The sequence below is a fragment of the Odontesthes bonariensis genome, chromosome 5 (genome assembly GCF_027942865.1).
Source record: "Odontesthes bonariensis isolate fOdoBon6 chromosome 5, fOdoBon6.hap1, whole genome shotgun sequence".
NCBI classification, from domain to species: domain Eukaryota; kingdom Metazoa; phylum Chordata; class Actinopteri; order Atheriniformes; family Atherinopsidae; genus Odontesthes; species Odontesthes bonariensis.
Window position 1 is genome coordinate 40,602,182 of NC_134510.1, and position 20,204 is coordinate 40,622,385.

Genomic DNA, 20,204 nt, shown 5'->3' on the forward strand with positions numbered 1-20,204 from the left:
ACACCATCACACGTTTTTCACCGCCTGACCACGCCCGAATTGTTCAGAGTTTGGAAAAGTTTCTCCATGAATATTTGCCCCCATGTCTTAAGAGTAACCTGGCTAAGTTTGAAGCTTGTAGCATTAAATCTGTAGGAGGAGTTTTATAAAATGTGAGGTGTGGCAAAAAATGACATTTCCGACCACCAGCAGGTGGCGCTATAGGAGGATGTCACTATGATAATATGTACGCGTTCAGGCTTGGTCCAGCATTCACCGTATGAAGTTTGGGACAGATTGGATAATGAGTGTGGAAGTTATAAGCGACTTAATTCTTCATGGCGAGTCATAACTTTGAGGCGTCGCCACGGCCACGCCCTTTGAGGTTTGAAAAAGTTTCTCCATGACTCTTTCCCCCCATGTCTTAAGAGTAATCTGGCCAAGTTTGAAGCTTGTAGCATTAAATCTGTAGGACGAGTTCGATCAAATGCGAGATGTGGAAAAAAAGAGATGTTTCCAACCCCCAGCAGGTGGCGCTATAGGTAGATGTCACTATGATAATATGTACGCGTTCAGGCTGGGTCCAGCATTCACCGTATGAAGTTTGGGACAGATTGGATAATGTATGTGGAAGTTATAAGCGACTTCAATTTTTGTGGCGAGTGATGGCGAGTCATCGAACTTTGAGGCGTCGCTACGGCCACGCCCTTTAAGTTTTGAAAAAGTTTCTCCATGAATTTCCCCCCCCATGTCTTAAGAGTAACCTGGCCAAATTTCAAGTCTGTAGCATGAAATCTGTGGGACAAGTTCGATCTTATGCAAGGCGTGGAATCGGTCAAAAATGGCACGAAAACGCACTTTCCATCCAAAACGGCCGCCTTCCTGTGTACGTGGGACCATGGCGGCATGAGACTTTTTTGTGCGTCTGGGCAAGATGAATGAGTGTACCGAATTTCGTTGTCCTACGCAAAACTAATCCTATTAAGGGGACCATTTTTAAGCATTGTAGGGGGCGCTACAGAGTCAATGAGCGACTCCCAAAGATATAAAGTTTAGATTCTTTCATGTCGTCGACTGGCAGGTGGCGCTCGCAAAATTTCCTGAGTTTTCGCATACCTTTTGCAAAGAATAAGAAAGAATAACGGAGGAGAAAAATAATAATAACTAGAAAGCTGCAAGCAGCTGTGAGCGGGACCGAGGTGTGCGTACGTTGGGATGTGCGTACGTTGGGCATGCGCTGGACGCTGGAGCCGCGGCTCTTCCCACACACACGATACCCGCAGTGTACTTACGAGCACAGCATAACCCCAATGCGGAGGGGTTTTTGAAAATTTCTAGGGGGCGCCACTGAGCCATTTTTCTCCGCCCACACACGATACCCTTTACATACGTACGAGGTCGTCAGGGTGGACGTGTGTACCAAGTTTCATTACCTTGAGATGATGATAAGGCTTTCAAATCACAAACGTCATCACACGATTTTCACCGCATGGCCACGCCCACACCGTTCAGAGTTTGGAAAAGTTTCTCCATAAATTGTTGCCTCCATGTCTTAAGAGTAACTTGGCTAAGTTTGAAGTTTGTAGCATTAAATCTGTGGGAGGAGTTTGATCAAATGTGAGGTATGGAAAAAAAAGACGTTTCTGACCACCAGCAGGTGGCGCTGTTGGTGGATGTCACTATTTTATCTATGCGCGTTCAGGCTGGGTCCAGATATCACCGTATGAAGTTTGGGACAGATTGGATAATGTATTTGGAAGTTATAAGCGACTTAATTTTTCATGGCGAGTCATAACTTTGAGGCGTCGCCACGGCCACGCCCTTTGAGGTTTGAAAAAGTTTCTCCATGACTCTTTCCCCCCATGTCTTAAGAGTAACCTGGCCAAGTTTGAAGCTTGTAGCATTAAATCTGTAGGACGAGTTCGATCAAATGCGAGATGTGGAAAAAAAGAGATGTTTCCGACCACCAGCAGGTGGCGCTATAGGTGGATGTCGTTATGATAATATGTACGCGTTCAGGCTGGGTCCAGCATTCACCGTATGAAGTTTGGGACAGATTGGATAATGTATGTGGGAGTTATAAGCGACTTCATTTGTTGTGGCGAGTGATGGCGAGTCATCGAACTTTGAGGAGTTGCCACGCCCACGCCCTTTAAGTTTTGAAAAAGTTTCTCCATGAATTTCCCCCCCCATGTCTTAAGAGTAACCTGGCCAAGTTTGAAGTCTGTAGCATGAAATCTGTAGGACAAGTTCGATCTTATGCAAGGCGTGGAATCGGCCAAAAATGGCACGAAAACGCACTTTCCATCCAAAATGGCCGCATTCCTGTGTACGTGGCACCGTGATGGCATGAGACTTTTTTTTGCGTCTGGGCATGATGAATGAGTGTACCGAATTTCGTCATCCCACGCGAAACTAATCCTATTAAGGGGACCATTTTTATGCACCGTAGGGGGCGCTACAGAGCCAATGAGCGACTCCTAAAAATATAAAGTTTAGATTCTTTCATGTCGTCGACCGGCACGTGGCGCTCGCAAAATTTCCTGAGTTTTCGCATACCTTTTGCAAAGAATAAGAAAGAAAGAAAGAAAGAAAGAAAGAAAGAATAATAATAACTAGAAAGCTGCAAGCAGCTGTGAGCGGGACCGAGTGTGCGTACGTTGGGATGTGCGCACGTTGGGCATGCGCTGGACGCCGTAGTCGCGCAGCTCTGCCCACACGCACGATTCCCATTGCGTACGTACGAGCACATAATAACCCCAACGCGGAGGGGTTTTTGGAAGGTTCTAGGGGGCGCCACTGAGCCATTTTGCTCCGCCCACACACGATACCCTTTACATACGTACGAGGTCGTAAGGTTGGACGTGTGTGCCAAGTTTCATGATCTTGCAATGATGATAAGGCTTTCAAATCAGAAACGGCATCACACGATTTTCACCGCCTGGCCACGCCAACACCGTTCAGAATTTTAAAAAGTTTCTCCATGATTCATTTCCTCCATGTCTTAAGAGTAACCTGGCCAAGTTTGAAGCTTGTAGCATTCAATATGTAGGAGGAGTTTGATAAAATACGAGTTTTGGAAAAAAAAAGACATTTCCAACCACCAGCAGGTGGCGCTATAGGTGGTTGTCACTATTTTATACGTGCGTGTTTAGGCTGGGTCCAGCATTCACCGTATGAAGTTTGGGACAGATTGGATAATGTTTGTGGGAGTTATAAGCGACTTTATTTTTTATGGCGAGTCATAAATTTGAGGCGTCGCCATGGCCACGCCCTTTGAGGTTTGAAAAAGTTGGCCAATGATTTTTTCCCCCCATGTCTTAAGAGTAACCTGGCCAAGTTTGAAGCTTGTAGCATGAAATCTGTAGGAGGAGTTTGATAAAATGCGAGGTGTGGAAAAAAAAAGACATTTCCAACCACCAGCAGGTGGCGCTATAGGTGGATGTCACTATTTTATATGTGCACGTTCAGGCTGGGTCCAGCAATCACCGGTTGAACTTTGGGAAAGATTGGATTATGTATGTGGAAGTTATAAGCAACTTAATTTTTCGTGGCGAGTGATGGCGAGTCATCAAACTTTGAGGCGTCGCCACGGCCACGCCCTTTAAGTTTTGAAAAAGTTGGCCAATGAATTTTTCCCTCCATGTCTTAAGAGTAACCTGGCCAAGTTTCAAGTCTGTAGCATGAAATCTGTAGGACAAGTTCGATCTTATAAAAGGCGTGGAATCGGTCAAAAATGGCACGAAGACGCACTTTCCATCCAAAATGGCCGCCTTCCTGTCTACGTGGGACCATGGCGGCAAGAGAGTTTTTTGTGCGTCTGGGCATGATGAATCAGTGTACCGAATTTCATTGTCCTACGCGAAACTAACCCCATTGCGGGCACCATTTTTAAGCACCGTAGGGGGCGCTACAGAGCCAATGAGCAACTCCCAAAGATATAATGTTTAGATTCTTTCATGTCGTCGACTAGCACGTGGCGCTCGCAAAATTTCCTGAGTTTTCGCATACCTTTTGCAAAGAATAAGAAAGAAAGAAAGAATAATAATAATAATAAACCTTACAGATACAATAGTGTCCTTGCAGTTTCACTGCTCGGTCCCTAATAAACCTTACAGATACAATAGGGTCCTTGCAGTTTCACTGCTCGGTCCCTAATAATAATAATAATAATAATAAAAATAATAATAATAATATTTATTCATAAATGAAAGGTTTTTCTCTTTAAATGTAGGACAATAACAATGGGACGAAATTCCCTAAATGCAGTCTATTCATTTCCTCCTCTGACAGCGGGGATAACATAAAGATTTATGGTATAAATTAGCCGGTAACAACCAGCCATCAACTGAAAACACCGAAGCGAAGCTCCCGTGCTTTGTTACCGGCAAGCTCCGCCCATTTCATCTTCCAAGCTCTGCGATTGGTGCAAATAATACAATCGGTGCCACGTCAGCGGAGAACGTGGCTGCCAATCAAAGAAGGGGGCGGGACTCAGAGCCGGAGTTAATAAATTCCGGGCAGTTGTAAAACAGTGGAGGAGAGTAGTGTCCGTAAAGTGGAAGTAAACGGCCGTTTGCTAGCTTAAAGGAGAGGAAAGAGGAGTTTTATCGGTGTTTTCCGGAGATGGACGAAGACAGCAGCGAACAGATGAGACCGCTGCTCACATCTGTAAGTTCCCCCGGTCTCCGGTGTACCTGTTAGCTGGCGGCTAGCAGCCGACCGCTTTTGTTTTTAAGGACCACGCTGATGCCAGGAAGTGAGGGCAGCGGTGCGGCGACGTCCGCTTTAAAAAAGACTCGATTTTAGGTTCGGAGACGTGTCGCTCCGTCCGTGGCGCTCAGAAAATAACAGAACATATCACTTCTGATTCGTGGTGGAGTCTGCTTTCATTCGGCATGCTTTCACATCCACTTAGATGTGCACGCATCCACCCCTCCATCCCCCCCATAGACTGATTATTATAAACCTCTGCAGACAGAGACTCGCACTGCACTTTTATTTGACTTATTTGACTTACTTATGCTGCAATATGTACAATACAGTCATACAATAACCGGATTGCACTGCAACTTTTTACATTTTTACTTTTTACTTTAACTTTTCCCATTTTTATTCTCTTGTATATTATTTAGATATCTTTTTATATTTTTTGTGTATACAAAGTCAAGAGCTCCTGAACTAAATTTCATTGTGCCTGCATAGTGACAATATAGATTCTTGATTCTTGATTCTTGAGATGTCGGTGAAATGGCAGCTTCTTCACAGGCTTTATCATGTCATTTAGGAGTCCGTCTGTCACACAAACTCACAGTTTAACAGATCAACGGTGTTCGGTGTGTCTGTGGCAGAAAGAGCCCGAAAGCTAACGGGATTTAAGTCTTTATCTGAAACTTTCTGAAGCCTTCTTGTGGGTCCTGTTTGAGAAACTGTTTGTCGGAGCATGTGGCGGTGATGTAGTGTGGAGGGGGGGGGGCTGAAGGATGGAGCTGGATCCTGCTCTTCTGAGGCTGACCTTTGACCTCTGGAGCCCATGTGCATGCACACTGAGGCCCACTTCCAGCCCACTCTGGCTGCTGGGATGCTGCTGTTGTTACAGTAGAGACGGACGTGACCTGGTGGGAAAAGTTGGCTGAATAACCAGCTGTCTGTGGGTGAGATGCTGTGAGTTTCACATCTTTAACGCCACGATGTGGTGGTGCTCTCAGGCTGGAGTTCTCACCTGTCTCATCCTTTCTCCTGATTCCTGTCACAACTGCTCAGATGTCATCTAGTTATCGCACTTGGCAGATGGAGTTAATACGGAAGCCCTAAACGGCCATAGATACATAAATTTTATTACCTCCGTTTTCTCGTGATAACGACATAATTTTCCTTCATTTTCTCGTAATAACGACATAATTTTCCTTAGTTTTCTCGTAATAACGACATAATTTTCCTTCGTTTTCTCGTAATAACGACATAATTTTCCTTCGTTTTCTCGTAATAACGATATAATTTTCCTTCGTTTTCTCGTAATAACGACATAATTTTTCCCGTGATAACGATATAATTGCGTGACATCACCTGTGCGTATCATCACCTGTGCGTGTCATCACCTGTGCGGGACATCACATGTGCGTGACATCACCTGTGCGTGTCATCACCTGTGCGTGTCATCACCTGTGCGGGACATCACATGTGCGTGACATCACATGTGCGTGTCATCACCTGTGCGTGTCATCACCTGTGCGTGTCATCACCTGTGCGTGTCATCACCTGTGCAGGACATCACCTGTGCGTGTCATCACCTGTGCGTGTCATCACCTGTGCGTGTCATCACCTGTGCGGGACATCACATGTGCGTGACATCACCTGTGCGTGTCATCACCTGTGCGGGACATCACATGTGCGTGACATCACATGTGCGTGTCATCACCTGTGCGTGTCATCACCTGTGCGTGTCATCACCTGTGCGTGTCATCACCTGTGCAGGACATCACCTGTGCGTGTCATCACCTGTGTGTGTCATCACCTGTGCAGGACATCACCTGTGCGTGACATCACCTGTGTGTGTCATCACCTGTGCGTGACATCACCTGTGTGTGTCATCACCTGTGCAGGACATCACCTGTGCGTGACATCACCTGTGCGTGACATCACCTGTGCGTGTCATCACCTGTGCGTGTCATCACCTGTGCAGGACATCTCCTGTGCGTGACATCACCTGTGCGTATCATCACCTGTGCGTGTCATCACCTGTGCGGGACATCACATGTGCGTGACATCACCTGTGCGTGTCATCACCTGTGCGTGTCATCACCTGTGCGGGACATCACATGTGCGTGACATCACATGTGCGTGTCATCACCTGTGCGTGTCATCACCTGTGCGTGTCATCACCTGTGCGTGTCATCACCTGTGCAGGACATCACCTGTGCGTGTCATCACCTGTGCGTATCATCACCTGTGCGTGTCATCACCTGTGCGGGACATCACATGTGCGTGACATCACCTGTGCGTGTCATCACCTGTGCGGGACATCACATGTGCGTGACATCACATGTGCGTGTCATCACCTGTGCGTGTCATCACCTGTGCGTGTCATCACCTGTGCGTGTCATCACCTGTGCAGGACATCACCTGTGCGTGTCATCACCTGTGTGTGTCATCACCTGTGCAGGACATCACCTGTGCGTGACATCACCTGTGTGTGTCATCACCTGTGCGTGACATCACCTGTGTGTGTCATCACCTGTGCAGGACATCACCTGTGCGTGACATCACCTGTGCGTGACATCACCTGTGCGTGTCATCACCTGTGCGTGTCATCACCTGTGCAGGACATCACCTGTGCGTGACATCACCTGTGCGTGTCATCACCTGTGCGTGTCATCACCTGTGCAGGACATCACCTGTGCAGGACATCACCTGTGCGTGACATCACCTGTGCGTGTCATCACCTGTGCGGGACATCACATGTGCGTGACATCACCTGTGCGTGTCATCACCTGTGCGTGTCATCACCTGTGCGGGACATCACATGTGCGGGACATCACATGTGCGGGACATCACCTGTGCAGGACATCACCTGTGCAGGACATCACCTGTGCGTGACATCACCTGTGCGTGTCATCACCTGTGCGTGTCATCACCTGTGCGTGACATCACCTGTGCGTGTCATCCCCTGTGTGTGACATCACCTGTGCGTGACATCTCCTGTGCAGGACATCACCTGTGCGTGTCATCACCTGTGCGTGTCATCACCTGTGCGTGACATCACCTGTGCGTGACATCACCTGTGCGTGTCATCACCTGTGCGTGTCATCACCTGTGCGTGTCATCACCTGTGCGTGACATCACCTGTGTGTGACATCACCTGTGTGTGACATCACCTGTGCAGGACATCACCTGTGTGTGTCATCTCCTGTGCGTGTCATCACCTGTGCAGGACATCACCTGTGTGTGACATCACCTGTGTGTGACATCACCTGTGTGTGTCATCACCTGTGTGTGACATCACCTGTGCGTGTCATCACCTGTGTGTGACATCACCTGTGCGTGACATCACCTGTGCGTGTCATCACCTGTGTGTGACATCACCTGTGTGTGACATCACCTGTGTGTGACATCTCCTGTGTGTGTCATCACCTGTGCAGGACATCACCTGTGTGTGACATCACCTGTGTGTGACATCACCTGTGTGTGACATCACCTGTGTGTGTCATCACCTGTGTGTGTCATCACCTGTGTGTGACATCTCCTGTGCGTGACATCACCTGTGCAAGACATCACCTGTGCGTGTCATCACCTGTGCGTGACATCACCTGTGCAGGACATCACCTGTGTGTGTCATCTCCTGTGTGTGTCATCACCTGTGTGTGACATCTCCTGTGCGTGACATCTCCTGTGCGTGACATCACCTGTGCGTGTCATCACCTGTGCAGGACATCACCTGTGTGTGTCATCTCCTGTGCGTGTCATCACCTGTGCGTGACATCACCTGTGCGTGTCATCACCTGTGCAGGACATCACCTGTGCGTGACATCACCTGTGCAGGACATCACCTGTGCGTGTCATCACCTGTGCAGGACATCACCTGTGCAGGAGATCACCTGTGCAGGACCTCACCTGTGCAGGACATCACCTGTGTGTGTCATCTCCTGTGCGTGACATCACCTGTGCGTGTCATCTCCTGTGCGTGTCATCACCTGTGCGTGTCATCACCTGTGCGTGTCATCACCTGTGCAGGACATCACCTGTGCGTGACATCTCCTGTGCGTGACATCACCTGTGCAGGACATCACCTGTGCGTGACATCACCTGTGCGTGACATCACCTGTGCAGGACCTCACCTGTGCGTGACATCACCTGTGCAGGACCTCACCTGTGCGTTACATCACCTGTGCGTGACATCACCTGTGCGTGACATCACCTGTGCGTGACATCACCTGTGCAGGACATCACCTGTGCGTGACATCACCTGTGCAGGACCTCACCTGTGCGTTACATCACCTGTGTGTGTCATCACCTGTGCGTGACATCACCTGTGCGTGTCATCACCTGTGCGTGTCATCACCTGTGCGTGACATCACCTGTGCAGGACATCACCTGTGTGTGTCATCTCCTGTGTGTGTCATCACCTGTGTGTGACATCACCTGTGCGTGACATCTCCTGTGCGTGACATCACCTGTGCGTGACATCACCTGTGCGTGTCATCACCTGTCCAGGACATCACCTGTGTGTGTCATCTCCTGTGCGTGTCATCACCTGTGCGTGTCATCACCTGTGCGTGTCATCACCTGTGCAGGACATCACCTGTGCGTGACATCACCTGTGCAGGACATCACCTGTGCGTGTCATCACCTGTGCAGGACATCACCTGTGCGTGTCATCACCTGTGCAGGACATCACCTGTGCGTGACATCACCTGTGCGTGACATCACCTGTGCGTGTCATCACCTGTGCGTGTCATCACCTGTGCGTGTCATCACCTGTGCAGGACATCACCTGTGCGTGACATCACCTGTGCGTGACATCACCTGTGCAGGACATCACCTGTGCGTGACATCACCTGTGCGTGACATCACCTGTGCAGGACATCACCTGTGCAGGACATCACCTGTGCAGGACCTCACCTGTGCGTGACATCACCTGTTTGTGTCATCACCTGTGCGTGTCATCACCTATGCAGGACATCACCTGTGCAGGACATCACCTGTGCAGGACATCACCTGTGCAGGACATCACCTGTGCGTGACATCACCTGTGCGTGTCATCACCTGTGCGTGTCATCACCTGTGCGTGACATCACCTGTGCGTGACATCACCTGTGCAGGACATCACCTGTGCAGCACCACCTGTGCGTGACATCACCTGTGCAGCACCACCTGTGCAGGACATCACCTGTGCAGGACATCACCTGTGCGTGACATCACCTGTGCAGCATCACCTGTGCGTGACATCACCTGTGCAGGACCACCTGTGCAGGACCACCTGTGCAGGACATCACCTGTGCGTTTCATCACCTGTGCGTGACATCACCTGTGCAGGACATCACCTGTGTGTGTCATCACCTGTGCAGGACTCCTTTCTGAACTCCTCCGTCAGTGTGTTGCTGCCACCCTAAACCCAAAGTGTTCATCTGATGGATCAACGTTAAGTCTAAAGCAAATATTTGGTTTGGGATTTAACGGATTAATCCCTGTTCGCTGCCTGCCAGGTTAAACACAGCCCTGCTGCACATGTGCGGCAGCATGGAGTTCTACCTGTACCTGGTTTATTCTGTGGGAAACTCTCAGAGATGCTCTGAGTGCATCTGGATCAGTTTGGTTCTGAGGAGAAGAAGTAGGAATGTAGCTTAAAATGTAGCTTAAAGTCCGGTAAACCCTCAGGCTCAGGGAGCTGTTACTCAGATTGGACTCCGGGTCGGGTTTCATGTTACATCCAGGTGTGGCACAGTTTCAGCTTTCTGAAGCTGCAGGGGGGCCTTACAGGGTGTTTACCTGTGGGGGGGGGGGCTGTTACATCCAGGTGTGGCACAGTTTCAGCTTTCTGATGCAGCAGGGGGCCTTACAGGGTGTTTACCTGTGGGAGGGGGCTGTTACATCCAGGTGTGGCACAGTTTCAGCTTTCTGAAGCAGCAGGGGGGGCTTACAGGGTGTTTACCTGTGGGGGGGGGGCTGTTACATCCAGGTGTGGCACAGTTTCAGCTTTCTGAAGCAGCAGGGGGGGCCTTACAGGGTGTTTACCTGTGGGAGGGGGCTGTTACATCCAGGTGTGGCACAGTTTCAGCTTTCTGAAGCAGCAGGGGGGGCTTACAGGGTGTTTACCTGTTGGGGGGGGGGGGGGGGGGCTGTTACATCCAGGTGTGGCACAGTTTCAGCTTTCTGAAGCTGCAGGGGGGCCTTACAGGGTGTTTACCTGTGGGAGGGGGCTGTTACATCCAGGTGTGGCACAGTTTCAGCTTTCTGAAGCAGCAGGGGGGCCTTACAGGGTGTTTACCTGTTGGGGGGGGGGGGGGGGGGGCTGTTACATCCAGGTGTCGCTCGTTTAAACCACAGACGTGTTTCAGGACGTCTCCATGGAAACAGAGGTGGAGCGTTTTCTTTGCTCTGGCCATTCAAAAGGTTTTCGGCCGTGAACAATGCGAGCTGCATGGAGCCGTGAAGCAGACGGGGCAGTTCACAGCTCTGACGGGGCAGTTATTGTGAGGTGCAGATGGAGCAGGAAGCTTTCAGCTCCACAATAACACGACATTTATTAGACTCTTTGATGCAGAGTGGTAGCGGCTCAGTATTTATCAGTTGGAGGAAGTACAGGCCTGGGGCCTCATGTACAAAGACTTGCGTGGATTTCCTACTGAAACTTGGCGTACGGCCAAACCAAAATGACCTCCAACGTCGGATGTACGAATCTGTGCGCACGCATCAATCCAAGCACATTTCGTTTGTACATCCCAATCAACGTGGAATTGAGCGCTCATGTGGGAGCACCCAACTCCTCCCTGTCCACGCCCCTACTTAAATACGCAAATCATATTTAAATGAGCCCTGCACCTGCGATTACCCTCTCTGCACATCAGAAAACAAAGAAAATAAGCATGAGTAAGACGGGAAAAAAAAAAAACTATACTGAAAGTGAATTGGAAGTGCTACTGTCCGAAGTGGAGGCGCGCAAAAATGTACTGTTTGGCACGCTCTCATCCGGCATAAGCAGCAGACGGAAGAGGAGTGGGTGGGAGAGCGTGTGCCAGGCGGTGAATGCTGTGGGGTCTGAGAGCCGCACACCTGCAGAGATCAAAAAAAAGTGGTCTGACATAAAGGTGGATGTTAAGAGGAGACTGGCTGCCCACCGCCGAAGTGTGGCCAAAACAGGTGGAGGGCCAGGAGTGGAGGTGCCCACCGTGTTCGAACAGCGCGTCGGCGCAATTATGGGTGACACTGCTGTCTCAGGGGTGGTCGGAGCACATGTGGGTGACTCCGATAACCCCCAAGGTAAATACCTGTATATTTCAGTAACTTTACAAAAAAATGTATTTATACAGTAGCCTGTCCAGGTTCATCTGTAAATGCTGCATGTGGTTGGAAATCTGTTAAATTCAAGCATTCCCTCATATCAAAGACTTGAACTCATGTTTGATTACTCAATTTATTTTTTGGAACAGGAGAGGACACGGAGTTGCAGCCATGTGCCACAGGCTCCAGTGGCTCATCTGACGTGCCCAGCGTCTCCGTCGCCAGTACAGCGCAACCACCACCAGCTGCTGCAGTCCTCCCGACTGGTCGCGTCCTCACCCGTGCTGTCCTTGAATCACAAGAGGAGATTGTGAGGGCAATAGGCGGCATAAATGATCGTTTAGATCGACTCATTGGCGTCCTCACAGACATGGGGGAATCAATAAAATCATTGTCGAAGTAGTGAATTTTGCGTTCTTGCCTCTTTTACATAGTTTCAATCAAATGTTGTCGGGCCCGAATGGCCTCCTGGGTAGGACACACATTAATGGGCCCATCTTCTGGTTCGTCTGGTGGGGGGATATGCTGCTCTGGCAGTGGTATGGCGTGCCGGTGTGCCACATTGTGGAGGACACCGCACGCCATCACAATGCGGCACACCTTCTCAGGACTGTAAAGCAGCATACCCCCAGTCCTGTCCAGGCAACGCCACCGTCCCTTCAGCAGACCAATAGCCCTCTCAACGACTGACCTACTGCGGGAATGGAGGTCATTGTACCTCCGCTCTTGGTCGGTCTGAGGGTTGGTGAGAGGGGTCATCAGCCAGGTTTTGAGTGGATACCCACGGTCACCTGGGTCAATTGAAAGTAGACAAAGTTGACTGAATATACAGATTCCATTCGTTATTCTACTTGCATATGGATCACATACTATTTTTGCGCATAAGTGCGCCGGGGAAAAGGTGAGGCTGCTTTTACGCACGGGGTTATTAACATAAGTGCTGTGCACAGACTTTGCACTGTGACACAGATGATCAGGAGTCACGATCTTGCGCTGTAGTTTAACCACACACACCAAAAAAATTAACCTTAACCAACGATTAGTACTGATGCTGTGAAGACTGGATATAAATTGGAGGCGCACATGCTCAATGCACGTCACGGGGAATAATAGTCGGACAAAATTTACAGGAATAAAGGTACTTACCAAGTAGCCACCCATCGCGCACAGTGCCACCTTGTAGTCTGTCCCCAACAATGCTGTTACTCAAAATGTATGAGTCGTGCGTTGAACCAGGCCACCTCGCCACAATGTTTGTCAATTGCATTTGCGCATCACATATGATTTGTACATTTATTGAATGATATTGCTTCCTGTTTACGTAGACAAATTCATCGTGCGATGGCGCTTTTATAGCAACATGTGTGCAGTCGACAGCTCCGATTACATTTGGAAAACCGGCTCTCGCTGCAAATTGCGCTTTAATGTTGGCCTGTTCAACTGCATTGTATGGGAATTTAATATACCTGGCTGATATACGGATGATTCCGTCCCACACTGCTGGCATGGCTCGGCTCAGGGTTGACTGGCACAGTCCCGATCGGTCGGCCAGCTCCCTCTGGAATGCCCCAGTTGCCAGAAACCCCAAGGTGGTCATCACCTGTATGGGCACAGGCAGTGCATGGCTCCTTGCTGTGTTGCGCTCCAACTCCGGCCGGAGCTCTGCGCATAGTTCGAGGATGATTGCCCTCGGGAACCTGAAACGGCTGATGAGCCAGTTGTCCTCATGTGCCAGCAGGTCCTCTCTGTCTTTAAAGACACGCTCTCTCCTTATTGCACCATTTGCCAGGTCTTCGAGTAATGCCAAAGCAGCCATTGTTTTTTATGGTATGCATTGCACCACTTTGCGCATGATTTTATATCCACTCGTGTAATTGCAGACACATGGGTGTGTTAATTGTTAATCAGTGTTAATTGTTCATGTTTCTCAGATGTGCACATCACTCAGTCTGAGGACAAATTGTGTTCACATTTATTTATTATAACAGTTTCCCAACATCACCTTAGGTGTCGCCAAAGAATCAACAGCTGTAGAAACGTGCGTACGCCAGCCCTGAAGCTGCCGTGAGGCACCGCACATTTCCACGGCCATTTCATTCTTGATACATCTGATCGTTGACGTGAAAAGGTGCGTACGCACGCTTTGTACATGAGGCCCCTGCTCTGTACACACAAGCATCAAAGCATCGCTGTATTTCCATTAGGGCTGGGCAACCATTAACATGTTTAATCTAATTAATCACATGATTTCCCTGATTAATCACGATTAATCTCATTTGTACGCAGAATCCAAAAATGAATCCAAAAGTAGTGTATAGCTTTTAGCATTTAGCTTTATTTTAAATGTGCTGCCATATGAATGAAAGTGCCATAACATTTGTTGTGCAAACACACTTTTAACATCAGCATCTTTCTGTAGTTTTTATGTAGAAGCCTCGCTCCACTGTCTGTTTCCTTGAATGACTTGCTGCTATCAGTTGTGTGTTTTGCCTTTAAGTGATATTTTAGACTGGAACTACTACGCTGAGAAGACAATTCAACTTGGCAGTGTTTACAGATGACTTTGGTTCTGTCGACTCCGCCGTCTGGAAGAACTTTAACATGAAAATGGCCGAGTAAAAGTTCCGTACCCTTCTCCATGTTTGGTGGATCCGCCGATTACTTTCTTTTCCTGTTCCACAGCAGACAGCAGCAGACTTTTACAGAATAAAAGCCTGTGAGCAGCAGACTTTTACAAAATAAAAGCCTGTGAGCAGCAGACTTTTACAAAATAAAAGCCTGTGAGCAACAGACTTTTACAGAATAAAAGCCTGTGAGCAACAGACTTTTACAAAATAAAAGCCTGTGAGCAGCAGACTTTTACAATAATAAAATAAATAATAAAACATGTGTTAATGCGCGACGAAATAATTATCGGCGTTAAATAATTAACGAGTTAATGCGCCCAGCATTAATTTCCATATAAATCTGGATCTCTGGTCTCTATATAAACAAATTGGATTATTTTATAAATAATTATGATTACAATTAATTGAATTCCAATTGGCTTGAATTGGACTTTATTATCTAAGTGCCTTGAGATGACATTTGTTGTATTTGACGCTATATAAATCTTTTTCATTTACTCGGCCATGCATCTGTCTTCCTGTGCATCAGGCAGATCAGGGTTGGAGGGTTTCCAAAGTTTCTTATCTGGACTAAAACTTTGGGAGGACAGAGAGGATCCAACAGATGATGGATCATCATGGTGGATGATGGAAGCAGTCCGTCAGATCAGGAGTTTTATGGCGATGAAGGACCGACTCCTCCGATGGAAGCGGGGCTCGGGCAGCGCCGGTTTGTGTGATAAGACGGCAGAGATGTGCGACTCCCCTGCTGGCAGGGACTCTTCCCCGGAGTCATGGCAGTAACCTGAGCTCTCCGACTCCTTGGAGAAGCCTCCATGTTCGAGCTTTGTCAGACACACCTGAATAACTGCGATAAGACCGAGCAAAGCCGGCAGGATTAAACGGTTAAACAAACACTGCACACTCTGTGCAGGTTGTGCCGTTCGGGCATCCCACCTGACTCGTGTGGACGTCAGCGGACTCGTCCCCGGCGTCCCGTTGCCCTCCGGCGGGGCTGTTAAACCGAGTCCCAGCAGGACGGAGGAAGAGACGAGTCTTCTGTGACTTCATGCTCAGCTCGTTCACATCAGGTCAAAAGCAAACAACGGTTTTATCTGGTGGCCTGCAGCCAGTTTTCATTAAAGCCGGAGAATCAAATTAATTCGATTTCTCATTTTCCCCGATAAGAACTCCTGAAATTCTAACGTCTTTGCAACCGAATGAGCAGATGAGGCTGTTCAAGAAGAGGAAAAGATGCATCTGGAGGTTCATTTATCCCCAAAAGATGGTGTTTTAGTCAGAAAAATCTATTCACTGAGAAACAACAAAGATAAATAAAAGGTAGAGCCACCCCCGTCCTGCCTGAGATGAGACCATGATGTGAAAACGGATAAATAACTTCTGAGCTTTAGTTTCTCCTTGTTGTTCAAAGAGGTCACATCAGAAAAGTTGGACCAGTTCAGATCCGGAGAATTCCCTCAGTCTCTCTCTAAGTTTCCCCTGTGGTGCAGGTGGTGCTGCAGGTGCTGGAGGTGGTGTAGATGCAGGTGGTGCTGGAGGTGGTGTAGATGCTGGAGATGGTGCAGGTGGTGCTGCAGGTGCTGGAGGTGGTGTAGATGCAGGTGGTGCTGCAGGTGCTGGAGGTGGTGTAGATGCAGGTGGTGCTGGAGGTGGTGTAGATACTGGAGGTGGTGGAGGTGCTGGAGGTGGTGCAGGTGATGCTGGAGGTGGTGTAGATGCTGGAGGTGGTGCAGGTGCTGAAGTGGTGCAGGTGATGCTGGAGGTGGTGGAGATGCTGGAGGTGGTGCAGGTGCTGGAGGTGATGCAGGTGGTGCTGGAGGTGGTGGAGGTGGTGCTGGAGGTGGTGTAGATGCAGGAGGTGGTGCAGGTGGAGGTGGTGCTGGAGGTGGTGTAGATACTGGAGGAGGTGGTGCAGGTGCTATAGGAGGTGGTTGAGGTGGTGCAGGTGGTGTAGATGCTGGAGGTGGTGCAGGTGCTGGAAGTGGTGCAGGTGGTGGAGGTGGTTCAGGTGCTGAAAGTGGTGCTGGAGGTGGTGCAGATGTTGGAGGTGGTGCAGGAGGTGGTGTAGATGCTGGAGGTGGTGCAGGAGGTGGTGCAGGTGCTGGAAGTGGTGCTGGAGGTGGTGCTGGTGGTGTAGATGCTGGAGGTGCTGGAAGTGGTGCAGGTGGTGGTGGTGGTGGTGCTGGAGATGGTGCAGGTGGTGTAGATGCTGGAGGTGGTGCAGGTGCTGGAAGTGGTGGAGGTGGTGCAGGTGCTGGAAGTGGTGCTGGAGGTGGTGCTGGTGGTGTAGATGCTGGAGGTGCTGGAAGTGGTGCAGGTGGTGGTGGTGGTGGTGCAGGTGGTGTAGATGCTGGAGGTGGTGCAGGTGCTGGAAGTGGTGGAGGTGGTGCAGGTGCTGGAAGTGGTGCTGGAGGTGGTGCTGGTGGTGTAGATGCTGGAGGTGCTGGAAGTGGTGCAGGTGGTGGTGGAGGTGGTGGTGGTGCTGGAGATGGTGCTGGTGGTGTAGATGCTGGAGGTGCTGGAAGTGGTGCAGGTGGTGGTGGTGGAGGTGGTTCAGGTGCTGAAAGTGGTGCTGGAGGTAGTGCAGGTGCTGGAGGTGGTGCAGGAGGTGGTGTAGATGCTGGAGGTGGTGCAGGTGCTGGAAGTGGTGGAGGTGGTGCAGGTGCTGGAAGTGGTGGAGGTGGTGCAGGTGCTGGAAGTGGTACTGGAGATGGTGCTGGAGGTGGTGCTGGAGGTGTAGATGCTGGAGGTGCTGGAAGTGGTGCAGGTGGTGGTGGTGCTGGAGATGGTGCAGGTGGTGTAGATGCTGGAGGTGGTGCAGGTGCTGGAAGTGGTGCAGGTGGTGGTGGTGGTGGTGCAGGTGCTGGAGGTGGTGCAGGTGCTGGAAGTGGTGTAGATGCTGGAGGTGGTGCAGGTGCTGGAAGTGGTGGAGGTGGTGCAGGTGCTGGAAGTGGTGCTGCAGATGGTGCAGGTGGTGGAGATGCTGGAGGTGGTGCAGGTGCTGGAAGTGGTGCAGGTGGTGGTGGAGGAGGTGGTGGTGCTGGAGATGGTGCAGGTGGTGTAGATGCTGGAGGTGGTGCAGGTGCTGGAAGTGGTGCTGGAGGTGGTGCTGGAGGTGGTGCTGGTGGTGTAGATGGTGTAGGTGCTGGAGATGGTGCAGGTGGTGCAGGTGGTGTAGATGCTGGAGGTGGTGGTGGTGCTGGAGATGGTGCAGGTGGTGTAGATGCTGGAGGTGGTGCAGGTGCTGGAAGTGGTGCTGGAGGTGGTGCTGGTGGTGTAGGTGCTGGAGGTGGTGCAGGTGGTGTAGATGCTGGAGGTGGTGGTGGTGGTGCTGGAGATGGTGCAGGTGGTGTAGATGCTGGAGGTGGTGCAGGTGCTGGAAGTGGTGCTGGAGGTGGTGCTGGTGGTGTAGATGGTGTAGGTGCTGGAGATGGTGCAGGTGGTGCAGGTGGTGTAGATGCTGGAGGTGGTGGTGGTGCTGGAGATGGTGCAGGTGGTGTAGATGCTGGAGGTGGTGCAGGTGCTGGAAGTGGTGCTGGAGGTGGTGCTGGTGGTGTAGGTGCTGGAGGTGGTGCAGGTGGTGTAGATGCTGGAGGTGGTGGTGGTGGTGCTGGAGGTGGTGCAGGTGCTGGAAGTGGTGCAGGTGGTGGCGCAGGTGGTGTAGATGCTGGAGGTGGTGCAGGTGCTGGAGGTGGTGCAGGTGCTGGAGGTGGTGCTGTAGATGCTGGAGGTGGTGCAGGTGCTGGAAGTGGTGGTGGAGGTGGTGCAAGTGCTGGAGGTGGTGCTGGAGGTGGTGTAGGTGCTGGAAGTGGTGGTGCAGGTGCTGGAAGTGGTGCAGGTGCTGGAAGTGGTGGTGGAGGTGGTGCAGGTGCTGGAGGTGGTGCTGTAGATGCTGGAGGTGGTGCAGGTGCTGGAAGTGGTGGTGGAGGTGGTGCAGGTGCTGGAGGTGGTGCTGTAGATGCTGGAGGTGGTGCAGGTGCTGGAAGTGGTGGTGCAGGTGCTGTAGATGCTGGAGGTGGTGCAGGTGCTGTAGATGCTGGAGGTGGTGCAGGTGCTGGAAGTGGTGGTGGAGGTGGTGTAGATGCTGGAGGTGGTGCAGGTGGTGTTGATGCTGCAGGAGTCATTGGGTGAACCCCAGCTGAGCCGGAAAAAGGTTTTTGCAAACTGTGGCATCGGGAGACGCGAGCAGAAAGAAGACGAGGCCGCGAGGGGGCGGCGTGTGAAGATGAAAAAGTTGAGACCCTAAAATCGATCCCTGGGGAACCCCTCCGCATACTTCAGAGGGGCTGGAACCAGCTGACCGGAGGCTAAACCGGTTCCAGGCGGTCCCGTGGGAGCCCTCGGTCTATTTTAAAGCCTTTTGTGGTCAGCGCGCCACAAGCAGGCACGTCGCACAAGGGCTTCGAGCTCTGTGGGAACGTGGAACGAGCGTGCACGTGAATCATGGCAATGTGGACAAAGCTGTTGCACGTCGTTTTTAACAAGGCGAACGAAACCATCGTTACGAACGGGGCCGCAGGAAGTTTTCCATCCATTAATGTTGACGTGAAATCTCACCGTGTTGTTTGTTCTGCTCGGCGGTCGCCCTGTTTCACGCCCAACGTGCACACGCACGTGCGCACGTTTGTAGCAGCTTGATTTGACCATCATATCGTCCGTAATTAGCCTCTGCCCATCAGAGCAGCTGCATTCTGGAAGCTGTTAATGAGAACTGATATTCTCAGAATAAAAACGGCTCATTTTCTCAGACCGTGTTGTATCTGTAGCATCAGAGGCTGCTGGTTAAACTGCTGTTATTCTGAGTCACTGAGCCGTCTGATAACAGACGATAAAACAGGAAATAAGAGGCTTTAAGACCTTAAAACACAGTTTATGAAAGCAGCTAAGCTGAGGAAACGCACACATCTGATGAGTAATCTGGACTAATTCCAGATTTGAATGGTTTCCTGTGATGTGAAGCAGCTGGAAGTTCAGTGAGAACTCGATGAAACGGGTCAGAAATGTTCTGGTTTAATTTTCTAAACTAAATCATCACTTCAGAAAAGCTCTGATCGTGTTTCATCCTATTTTTCACTCTGGATCATCACTCAGAGCCTCAGAGCAAAGACTTTGACACGTCTTAAAGTCATGACATCACAGCTCACCTCCGCTCTGATTGGCTGACCCCCGCTCCGAGGCCTGGAAAGCGGCCCGTGTTTGTCACATGGAGACCGGTAGCCCGCAGCCGCCCCGCCGCATCCCATGATGCAACAAGGCCACCATCTCATGTCTAAAACTGAGAATCTGCTGCGAGTAAAACTGAGAATCTGCTGCGAGTAAAACTGAGAATCTGCTGTGAGTAAAACTGAGTAAAACTGAGAATCTGCTGCGAGTAAAACTGAGAATCTGCTGCGAGTAAAACTGAGAATCTGCTGCGAGTAAAACTGAGAATCTGCTGCGAGTAAAACTGAGAATCTGCTGCGAGTAAAACTGAGAATCTGCTGCGAGTAAAACTGAGAATCTGCTGCGAGTAAAACTGAGAATCTGCTGCGAGTAAAACTGAGAATCTGCTGCGAGTAAAACTGAGTAAAACTGAGAATCTGCTGTGAGTAAAACTGAGAA

The 20,204-nt window shown here is 50.2% G+C and overlaps 1 protein-coding gene across 1 annotated transcript in view; it reads left to right on the forward strand.

Annotated features, from left to right (window-relative positions):
• Positions 1–4,473: 4,473 nt before the first annotated feature.
• slc4a7 (solute carrier family 4 member 7) overlaps positions 4,474–20,204 on the forward strand; it is a 130,113-nt gene continuing 114,382 nt past the window's right edge. The window contains exon 1 of the mRNA XM_075466382.1: positions 4,474–4,650. Within this exon, the coding sequence (XP_075322497.1) occupies positions 4,606–4,650 (45 nt within the window). The 5' untranslated portion in view covers positions 4,474–4,605. The remainder of the gene's footprint in view (positions 4,651–20,204) is intronic.